Raw genomic sequence first — 12,051 nt, 5'->3', positions numbered from 1 at the left:
TGGCGATTGGAATGTCTTCTACATTCGTCTAACAACCTTGATAGAGAGGCTACTACTCGTATCTTAGAGATACTTTACGCCAAGCAGCAAGTGTTGTACGCATTTTTCAAAATCACCGCACAGAAGAGCAAAAACAGCAAAAAGTCTACCGGGCTTACGCCAATTCCTCGCAGCAGCCGCATCCCGCACCAGTAGCAGTAGCTTAAACAGAACTCTATCTATATACATATGTATACCACGCGAAAAGATGGCATTGGACTATGACAACAACAACAACAACAAAGATGAAGACGATGATGGTGATGGTGATGTCCGTCCATGATCTTGGCCATAATGATGATGGTAAGACCATCTGAAAAGTGATGTCTTTCCTTTTTACTTTTTTTCAGCTTTTTTTCCATTATTTTACTTTTAATAAAAAGCAGAGGACTGAATGGATGGCTGAAATTGTGAACAGCATCAAATAGTAGAGTTTGAGGAATCTACACTGCGGTTCCCTTCATTGGGTTCTACTTTTCCAGAGCTTTTATTTTTTATTTGTTTTCTATGATTTTCCGATAAAAGGTTTCAAATTTATATTAAAAAAAAAACGAGTAGTTTTAAAGAATCATTAATGGATGTGCTTTTTCATTCCAAAAGGGAAGTTGGTCATTAAAAATGGACAACAAACCCTCCCATGAAAAAACAACACCTTTTTAACTATATGTCGTCGATAACTTTACGAATTGCATCTTAAAGATCTTCTTCGATAGTGAAGCTTTGACATAGACCTTTGGGGCTATCGACAATTAAACGTCTCTTTGATTTTTTATCATCGTCGAAATTAAGAAATACCTTTCATTTTCTACTTTTCTTTGTTAGCTTTCATCTAATGTGAACTTTGACAGTTCAGGTCCCTTGCAAACAGAAGTTCTATGTGATAGTTTTGACATTTCTATTTTTTCAAGTTTCGAAGATAAAAAAATTCAATGTTATTCACGATAGCCACCCATACCTTTCACGTGATCTCAATGGAAAAAGTCTTAAGGATCTCGATGGCCATTTAAGATCAACTCTTATTTTCAATATTGCGATTATTTCGTTGCTCATGTGACACGTGGCATCAATTTTGTAGTGATTTTTACAAATTCAATTTGTTGACGCGTTAAACGGAGTTTTTAGTTGACAAATGTCAAAAGGTGACGTGCTTTTAAAGTGACAGCTACCCAAGTAGCGGGCTATTCAAAATGGTTGAGTTCAATCTCGTGTTACCTTATTGAATGATTTGAATATGAGTTCAATTTTTTCTTACCTTATTGAACGCGTTGAATAGCTTAATTCAGATAACTGTCAAAAATTCAAACAAAAATGTCAGCTGTTTAGAAAAAGTAAACAAATATTTAGATTTGGGGGTCGAAAATTATTGTAATATGAGGTTCTTAGTGGATAATTTTGATATCTACTCTCTTAAACTTATTCATATATAAAATCAACTCATCTGTCAAATATTATTTATTTAATTCGTTAAAATCTAACGTTAACAATATTTAGAAAAATTCTTATAATCTAATAATATCTAATATCATAATTTATATTTATTATACAATATTGTTGAAAAACATAAGTTTAAATTGTTTACATTTTATATTATCATTTACAGATTCTAAACAAAAATAAAATTCGTTATAAATTGTTATTAACTGATTGAGAGGGCTACATACACCATAGTTTGATCTGCTAAATATTTGAATAATAGGTTGCTGTCGCCTTAAACTTGCACGACTGAAACTGAAATTTAATTTACTTAGAACTGATGGTAATGATATCGATAATAAAACAAAATTGTAAATACTTTCTGTGGTTAGTCAAAGAAGGGAGGCTGATCAAAGCTAGTCTTTGAGAATAAGGAGGAAATAGATTTTCCCTTGCCCATGGAAGAGACCGAAGACAGAAACGCAGAAACCTTTTTTGGATCGCTTCAATTCTTGAAACATGTATTGAGTAATAAGGTGACCATACCACACAGCCGTATTCTAAAATTGGTCTAACAAACGAAATAAATAGAAGTTTAAGAACATAAGGATCCCGAAAATCACGACCGAATCTTTTAATGAATCCAAGAACCCTATTGGCTTTTTTAATTATTTAACTTAAATGATCATAAAATGATAATTTGGGATCTAGAATAATACCTAAGTCAGAAAACATAAAAACTTTACATAACGGACAAGAATCAAACATATAGTCGTACAAAAACGGAATTTTTGTACGTGTAAAACTCATAGTTTTACATTTGTCAACATTTAAAACAAGTCGGTTTTTATTGCACCATTCCCTAAATATTGTTAAGTCTTCTTGTAATAATAAACAGTCAGAGGAGGATTTTATACTTTTGAAAAGCTTAATGTCATCAGCATAAATAAGGACAGACGAGTTTTTTAAGTTTGAAACCAAGTCGTTAATAAATAAAACAAATAAAATAGGACCTAGGTGGCTGCCCTGAGGGACGCCAGAATTGACAACAAATAGCCATATGTTCAAGTGTCATTATTACGAATTATTGACATTTGTTAGAATAATTTAGGAACGACTATTGTTTAAAATTGTTGATCAGTTAAACTACTAATATCAACATTAAGTCGCAAAATGAATAAAGTAAAAAAAAAATACTTGTTTGTAAATGAATCATTCATTTTGACAGTTGAAGAACTTTTACTCACCTTTCTAGCTGAGTTGTGGATTGTAACAGACCGTTACTATTTGACACTAATAATAAAGTAAGAAAAAATATTTGTTTGGAAATAAATCATTCATTTTGACAGTTGAAAACTTTTAACTCACCTCTCGAGCTGAGTTGTGGATTGTAACATATCGCTACTGTTTAAAACTTAAATAATGAGTTTAGGAAGGCTATTATGACTTTATATTGTTACAAATCGTAACAATTTTAAATCGTTAAACGTTTAGGAAAGACAATAGTTAGCGATTGTAAAGGTAGTTTGAAAAAGAACAGACTTCTGTAATTCTGGATTGGCTGTTCTTATACTCGTAAGAATATTGAATGCAGCTAAAGAAACCTCCTATTGATTCTATGATATAGGACAAGTTTCTGTTTTAGAATTTGCTAAATATGATTTTAAGGAATTTCGATCTTAAGACCAAGTTGAATTATCAAAGTAATTCGCAGTGTGCCTAGCCTGTGCAACAAACCGATTTTTGCAATGAATGTAACTTTAAGAAGACGAAGACGCGACGCGTCTTTGAGATACTTACTCCATTGGCCCACTTTTCTTTTTATAGGCTAAAATTTTGTTCCATGTCTATAAGAGTTTATGTTGTTGTTGTTGTTGGTGCATTGCAATTGACTTGTGGTGCGATGGTGATGCCGGTCGGTGGTGCAGACGATGGTTTATGCCAACTTCTATAGCATATCTTAAGTTATAGTTTGTGTTTTCTGCTGCAGGTTGTATAAGTTTTTTTTCTGATATTTTTTTCTTTTTTCTGATTCTGATGCAGCAGACACAATAAATATAAAGAAGCAACTTTTTCTATTAGTAAATAATTAAATCATCGACAGGATGATAAGTTTTTTGTCTCTTAAGATGACTTGACTTATTTTTATTAGAACAAATACGCTATTTATGGGAAAAGTAGTCTAAGGTAAGTCAGTGTTAACATAGATATAGTTTTACTTCTTAGTAAAAATATCTCTTTTCTAGGTTAAGAAAAAGGCTATTTATAAATTATTATTATTTTTTATTTAATCTCTTTCTTGTTGTTTGGTTGTTGTTTTATTTGTTTTGTTGATATATGAAAACTATATTTCCTTTAAATAATTTGTAACAACCGGAAGTGTTTGTTTTTATCAAATACAATATTGAAATAACAATTTTCAGAAATGATAAATCTGTTAAGAGTTTTGAAGGGTTGACAATTTTAGGTTATTTTATTTAAAGTTACAACTTCTTCTTGTCATAGATATTTAGTCAGTAAAACAAAGTGAGCTTTATCTTTATTGTTATTAAATGAATTGTATACCCTTTAAATATAAGCAAATATTTCTACGGCAGAGAATGAAAATGCATACAATGATTTTACATCATTGGAATTTGCACGACATTTGTTTAAACAATAAATTAAAAAATATTTACTAATGTAATTATCTACAATGATCTCATCTTCAATTTAAATCACTGGATGGCGAATATTATGGATTATTAAAACTACAAAATAATAGTGTTGAAAATAATTAAAGTAAATATTCTGTTGTTTGTTTTAAACTTCTAAGAATTTAAAAAATGTTAATTTTATAGTTAAATTTTTCATGTAGAATTGTAAATATTGTGAAGGGTATTTAGAAAATGTTCGCGGTACATTGAACATTGCACATTGAAACTAGTATTTCTTTTAGACTTATTGATGTTTTTCATTAAAATCACGAATCTCTCTTAAAATCATCCCCTAAGAGTTATAGTCATGGCGATGATATCGTCTTAATAGAACTATGTCCTCAATAGTCTTATTTTGTCACAGGTTTTTAAATGATGAAATATCTATACATATTTTAAATGATGTACATTTAATATTTACTACCTGAATTTTAGGCTAGTTGCACAATTGGGGTTTCAAACGCCGCCGGAATCAGAAAGTTGAAGTTAATGGATCACAAAAAGTTGTCAGGAAGAGTGTTTTAGCAATGAAAATGTGTCTTTTTTTTAAATTTGGTTAAAGAAGACTACGTTTTTTAAATAAGCTAGAAATATTGAAATAAAAGCAAAACTAAACCTTCTAATAAATAAATTTAATATTTCATATTAGTTACACCGGACCTGGTACCTTTTTACTATACCGGGTATAAAATTTAAAACTCATTCATAAGACATTTTTTAGTACCCTTAACTTTTCTAAAATTGTTATCACTTTTAAACTAATTTGGTACTTCTGCGAAGCAAACCACTTTTCAACAATTTGAATACCACCAATTTATATAATAACCAGGTTCTAGAAGATTTTGAAGAGATTGCTAGAGTAAAAGAAAACTTTAGAAACCATCGGCACTACCGATTTATATAAGTACTTTTTTTCTGTCGTTAGAATTCGATGATGAAATCAGCAATCATAGCTTTTAAGTTTAACTTTTGATTGTGAGGTTTCTTATGAATGAACTTAGGAATGAATATTGAAATGTTTGCACGTACAAATGAATTGTCTTGTATCTCATTTGCCTTGTAAGACCGACAGTTTTGATAATTTAGTGATTTTAAATAAATGTTCTATATTAAATTTGATAGATTTAGTACCCGAAATAAAAGATGATAGGAAATGGTTGCATTTAAAGATTTATATTGTAATTCGAGTTGGATGTAATCAATGTTGAAGACGTTACAGAAGTGAGAATCGATCACCAAAAAAGGCAGCGAAAAAGGAATTATATTTATTTGACAGCTGTACTGAAGCTGTCATCGTTTGACAGCAGCAACAGAGTTGCCAAAATATATCAAAATTGTTTCCTATTACAGTCTTCTAGAGATCTTTAATGACAGACATTTTTCACATCATTTGATTCTAGGTGTTATTAATACTTTTAGGAACATTTTTTTGACATTTTTAACAAATCTAAAGATTTTAATTTAAAACAAATTTGGAGTGTTCATTTTTGTCTAACTTCATGGAAATAATATGTATTCTTACGCGTTTTCTACAGTCAATTTTACTCGCAAGAGTTAAAAACAAACATTTTTAGCAAGCATTATTTTTTCTAAATACTTAGCTATTTTAAGAGTTAGACTTTTTTCACTACATCTGAACACATCTAAATAAAACAGTTATTGAAAAAAAGTAAATAAACCATAATGCCTGAAATGGAACTGTTTATATGGATTTAGAAAACTACTTAAATTTAAAGTTTAGTTTAAGTAAGATCGTTTAAAACCATCTTTTAAACTCAGTACCTTACTAAAATCTTACATAATTGTTTCCCATTTGAATAAAACCCTGTTTAATGTCAACATTTCAATCTAATTTAGATCCTATAATTGGAGTAAAACATTTTGAGTATTATTCTGGAAAATCGAACAAAGAGTAAATCCTTGCACCGAAGGAAAACCTAAAATACTTGAAGATCAACTTATTATTTTGATTGTCAAAATTAAGCGTTTGATGCTTTTTTGATAAAATTTTCAAATATTCTAGCTGAAGCGTGTTTGTGTTTCAGCCATAAGGAGCTATGATTTTGTGCGATGAAAGTTGATAAAATATTGTTACAATATAATATTCTTAAAATGCAAGACTTAAGCTTAATTATGTGATTTTTTCCAAACGTCTTATTTATTAACTAATACTTAATATTTAATATTGTTTATCGAATAAATCACCGCAAATTCCACAAATTCAATCAAAAACAAAACTAAATTTGTGGAAATCTGTAAAAACAAAAGTGTCCAGTCACTCGAATATTGCAAGAAAAGACAAACCCAAAGTGTCAAATCACTGAAATATAAGAAGAACTATTTTCACTTCGCCTTGGATTCGTTAATAAGGATTTACGACACGAGTCGAATTTAAAAGGTCGAATTCAAAACAATCCGCCGCGAACCTTATACTCAGGACCCTGCCTATGTACATTTTTTTAGCCAGTGAGTGTTCAAAATCATCATTAAATTAGATTTGCATTTCTTTTTATCCTATTTGAATTCTTGAGAAATGGAATCAAAAAAAGTCTGTTCTCTGATTTCTGACGGAAAAAATGAAAAATTAATATTTGAACTGTCTTTTTAATTTCTGAAAATGCGAAAATCATAGCCTAAAAGGAAAAGAAAGACGAATAATTAAGTTTTGTGGTTTTATTTATAACGGTCTTCTAAAATTGAATATATTTAATATTCGACAAAAATGTTGCAAAAAAATTGGTAAAAATTGGTTTTTGACTATTAATCTCATTAACAAAACTAGATTTTGAAATAAAACTATTTAATTGTATGAAAAATATTGTTGGTGGTTTTAAAAACTTTTAAACAAGACAAATTGACAGACGGGATGGTAAGTTATCAGTGTGCGTCGCATCCCAGCCTCTTTTTTTTAAAGTCTGCAGTCAATTTAAGATGGCTGCAAAATATGCCAAACGTTTATGACATTTACAATAGTCCGACTAAAGTATTTTGACAATACTATTTGTAATGCCAGACAACTTGATATGGTAAACTGAGAAATGTAACGAGAATCCTTTGCTACTCAAAACCAAAAACAAAGTACCTAGACAACGGTAAAATCCAGAAATAGTTTATTTTTCTCATACATTCTTTTTGGGACCCTTTTAATGAATACACTGAGCCATAACTAACTGGAAAAAGAATTTTGACATAGTAATTTTTGCAGTTTCTTTCGTGCCGCGTGCTATCAGAGTTGATATTTCCTATTTATATTGTCTCTTTTTAACAAAATTTATTAACTTCGACGACATTAACAAACAATTAGTTGATAATAATGGGTAAAACGTCAGAAGTTAGTCAAGATTTAAGAATTGAGATGGTGACTAAATATCATGCGGTTATTTCGGTGGAAAAGTTAAGCAAACTATGTATATAAAGTTCCTCGTCAAACCGTCTATTACCAAATAAATAAGCAGAAAAAAACAAATCCACTCGAAATGTTGCACGTTCAGGGCGCCACGCAAGACTTCCAAGAAAGAGGATCGTTTAATAGTCAAAAAGTTTAAAGAAAATGTGCTGAACACCCCAAAAATTTGCAGCAATTGAAATAAAAAAGGGTATGAAATTGAAATTTCAGAAAAAACTAATAGCACGTTTCCACCAACAAATAAGCCGAGATTTAAGGCAAGTGATTTAAAATAAATCATGATGTGTTTCCACCAAATAAAAGGAGATTAATTTCACATTTGGTTAATTTCATAACAACCAAACGTCAAATTATTCTCCTTTCAAAAAGAAAAAAATATGAAATTTGTATTGATTTTATTGATTGATAATTTAATATTTTTTAATTATGAAGTGTTAATTTCTTTAAGAAAGAATGAGTGTCGGTAACTTTAAACTTATAGTATTTTGCCAATTGATTCTTCTCAACAATTTGAAAGTGGTAATGAGTGCTTTGGACAGGAGAGTTCACTTTTATAGAAAAAACGGCTGCAGTGCTTAATACACATTTTGGAAGCTTTAAAGAACAAACAATTAATCCAAAATCAATTTTTAAGAAGGCAGCCTATAAGAAAAGTCTGGGTTCAGGTAAGTACCATTGCAGTCTTTTGTATTTATTATATTTCCAATTTTACAGGTACGTTCAAGTTCTTTTTGGGAAGTGGATGTTATTAAGAACGACGATGAGTTCTTTAAAGAAAATTTCCGTATGTACCGACAGAATTTTGAAGATCTATGTTCTCATCTTCAGCATTTAAAAAAAGACACCAATTATAGGAAGTCCATACCTCTTGAAAAGGGGAAGTGAGATAGATAGTTTTTGTTGACATTTCCATCTGTCAATAAACGAAATTGGCGTCGTGGGTCGGTTCAACAATTATTCTCCAAAAAAAAAAGTTTGTTTGGTTTGAAAAACTTATGTTTCCAAGTAGATTTCAATGAGTTCTATCTTGAAATCTTCATTTGAGGAGGCTCAAATTTGTATGGTAAATCTTCGAGATTTTAAGGAGATTTGTGACAAATCTAGCAATATTTCGGTTTAGTGCCCGGTGGCAACGTAGTATAAGAAATCGTTTGAAGGAGGCTTTGCGAAGCAAAGTAGCACCTGTTCGTAAACGAGTACATCATGGCTGTGGCACCATCATGCTTTGGTCATGTGTTTGCCTTAATGGCACTAGAGACTTGGTAGCAATCGATGGAATGATGAACAAACAACAATATTTGGATATTTTTAATAATCACTCTTTTAGTTCTGACAAAAAGTTGATTTTTCGTTCATTTTGCAGCAAAACAAAGCACCTTGTAAATACCTCAGATTGTTCATCTCAAAGCCCCGACTTAAACATAATAGAATATGTTTGGGCGTATATAAAGCGAAAAAGGAGTCCATGCTTGACAAGAACGCGCGAAAGCTCCGCAATCTCTCCAACATGTGGAAAAATCTATACCAGGCAGATTGCAGAACGTCATTAATAGCAACGGAAATTTAATTTTCTATTAAATTATGCCTTAACTTTTGATTAATTTTCTTTTCTAACTCATTTTTTCCACACATTTCTAAAAAATAATAATCAATTGGAGAACTATAACATTTAAGTTATTTTGAAAGCTCATGGCCTTAACGTTTGTATGCATTTTTTAAAATATTTTTTCAACTGATCAAATAAAATATTTGACCATTGTAAATGAATGAATGAAAATGTGGGTTATGTCCCTATAACTTTAAACTATCCCATTCCAATACCGATCTTTATCACAAATCGGTACTTAAATATTCTGAACTTTGTCTTAAATGTATATTTTCAATCTATCTCATAGTTTTGGTGCGGCACGTTGTGCGTTAAAAGATTTTGCACGCAAAATAAATTTAAATATAAACGCCTGCTAATAATCAAGTGTACTTAACCTTCTTATCATTGCTTTGTAAAACAGAATTTAATAGAATCAAAGTTTGTGTAGAACGAATCAAAGCTTATTTAACTTAACTCAATTTCCATGCTCCTATAGTCGCAAGCTCACCTCCAAATCTCAGATTCTTCAAACAAACATAAGGCAAAAGGTTATCATCTAAGATTTATGTATGTCAATTTTTATTAAGATGAAAAGAAGACCAAATATTTATCTGTCAAGTCAAGATTGAGATTACAAAGAGTGTCATATTTTGACTTTGAAAAATAAAAATTAAAAATAAAATATGACATTTAAAATAATTAATAACAATATTGATAACAAAAAAAAAATAACATTGTCTTATTAATAAATCAAATTGACCATGAATACAAAAAAGTAATGAATTTATATTTGAAAAGAAAAAAACTAAACAATTTATTTAAATTTGATCAAACAAAAAAATAAATATATTTTTAAATTAACAAAAATAATCTTAAAAGAAACATACCTCGGTCTTTGGAAAGTACATTTTGTCGTAATCCATTTCTGTTGTGGTTTATTTTCTTCTTCTTCTCTCACTGTGTTTCGTTTATCTTTTTTTGTTTTCTTTTTTAAAAAGTAGATATTTTTTCTCTTCGATATTATTGGTGGTTTCTTCTTCCACCACTCTTCTCTGTCACAAATTCACTTTAACTACAAATGTATCTAGATAGTTTGTTTTGTCCAAAATGTTTGTCTGTTTTGTTGGAATCTTCTTTTGGATTTTGATTCGTATTTTTATTAATTTTTTTTTTTTCGCTTATAAATGTCTCAAGAGTGGATACATTTTTTGAATAAATATTTTTTGATAACTTTTCACGTTTTTGTTGAAACTTTTGCGTAATTCGTTGCGATTCATATCAGAAAATATGTTGTATTATTTTCCTTTGCGTAATTTTATTTTAATTTTATTTTGTTAATAAATTGGCACTTGATTTGTTTTTAGGACCAATGTTTTGTTTTTTTGTTCACTTTGGAGGAAAAACAAATAAATAAATAAATAAATAATATTAAAACTAAGAAGTCTTTTTTAGTTTTATATTTCTTTTATTAAATGTGAATAATTTATTTAATCACTTTCATTTAAAAAACATTTACCGCCGTTTTGTTTTTGTATTTTATTACTTTTTTGTTTTTTTTTTATTATTATTTTAATAAATTAAGCAAATAAATGTATAAATAAGAAATTTCGAAAATAAATAAATAAATAAATAAAATTATTCTCCACCTCGAGACGGAGAGAGTTACTCGTCCGATCACTTCAGCTTTTTACTCGGCATTGAGTGGTTGCAGATTGTTGGTTGTACGTCGAAGTCCAAGTCCAAGTCGAAGTCAACCTCAACTTCAACATCGTCGTCGTTGATCGGAATCGGATTGTTTCTATGGATAAAAGTATTTTCTGGGAACATTTGCTGCTGCTGTGGAGAACTGGTTGCTCCATTCGTTGGTTTGGTAGGTTCCTCGGTCCGTCGGTCGCAGCGTCAGTTAGTCGGTCGGTTTGCTAGTTTGTTGGTAGCAGCAGCGGCGGGTGGTATTTCATATATAACTACTTATAGTTATATAGTTAGTTGATGATTTTTGTTGGTGTAATTTTATATCTGGAGGCACGTATTCACTTTGAGAGACAACAACTATCTCTTTTTGGAATCGCTTTGATATTTTTGTGCGAATTATTATTTATTTTCGTTTTGTCTTCATTCTGTAAAAAGGGGGGGGGGTTAAAGCAGAATAAGGTATATGTACCTTTTAAAGCTTTGGCTAAACTAAAGTAATTTTGTTGAGAGTGTCATTGTTTTTGTTTTTTTTAGCGAACAATAAAATGAATAATAATGTACATTTGCGTAAGATTATAATAAATTTTGAATGAATATTTTTGTATCGCTGGAAAATAAGTGCGTTTGAGTTGAAATAGAAGTTCATATGCTGCGGGCGCCAAGTGGCCATCTGATACTTGAATTGATGTTTACAAAAAATATACACACTTTAAACTTGTGATATGATGCACTTTATGGCCAATATTGATTCAAAATTGGTGTTTTTGTTTCAGTTTTATGCGTTTAATTTTCCATGGGCATATAAAGGAGGAGGAGCAAAGTGAAAAAGGGCCTAATTTTCATTAGGAATATAGAAAAAAGAGGCTGGGATGAGACCTACACTGATAACTTCCCATCCCGACTGTCGATTTATCTTGCTTTAAAGTTTGTTGGTTTTCGTGTTGGGTTTGGTAGTTTGAAAATCTGGTTTGTTAAATAGATTTTTAGTCGAACACAAATGTTTACCAATTTTAGTAGCATTTCTTAAATTTTTACAAAAAGGATGTATGAATTTAATTTGAGAGATATCAAAAACTGATCATCAATTTTTACCAAATTTGTGTACTATTTCTTGTAGATTTTATTTTTGTATTAAAAAAATAGCTGTTGGATTTTTATAAATAGAAAACTACTGAATATTGAAAACAATATATTCTGTGAAATAAAAGTTTGAAGAC

The 12,051-nt window shown here is 29.9% G+C and overlaps 1 protein-coding gene across 1 annotated transcript in view; it reads right to left on the bottom strand.

Annotated features, from left to right (window-relative positions):
- LOC129938899 (DNA-binding protein D-ETS-4) overlaps nt 1–10,892 on the bottom strand; it is a 75,225-nt gene extending 64,333 nt beyond the window's left edge. Inside the window, exon 1 of the mRNA XM_056046721.1 lies at nt 10,030–10,892. Coding sequence (XP_055902696.1) covers nt 10,030–10,065 — 36 coding nt within the window. The 5' untranslated portion in view covers nt 10,066–10,892. The remainder of the gene's footprint in view (nt 1–10,029) is intronic.
- Between the last annotated feature and the right edge of the window lie 1,159 nt (nt 10,893–12,051).

This window comes from Eupeodes corollae, chromosome 1 (assembly GCF_945859685.1).
Source record: "Eupeodes corollae chromosome 1, idEupCoro1.1, whole genome shotgun sequence".
Lineage (NCBI taxonomy): Eukaryota > Metazoa > Arthropoda > Insecta > Diptera > Syrphidae > Eupeodes > Eupeodes corollae.
This window is presented reverse-complemented; position numbering and strand designations above follow the sequence as displayed.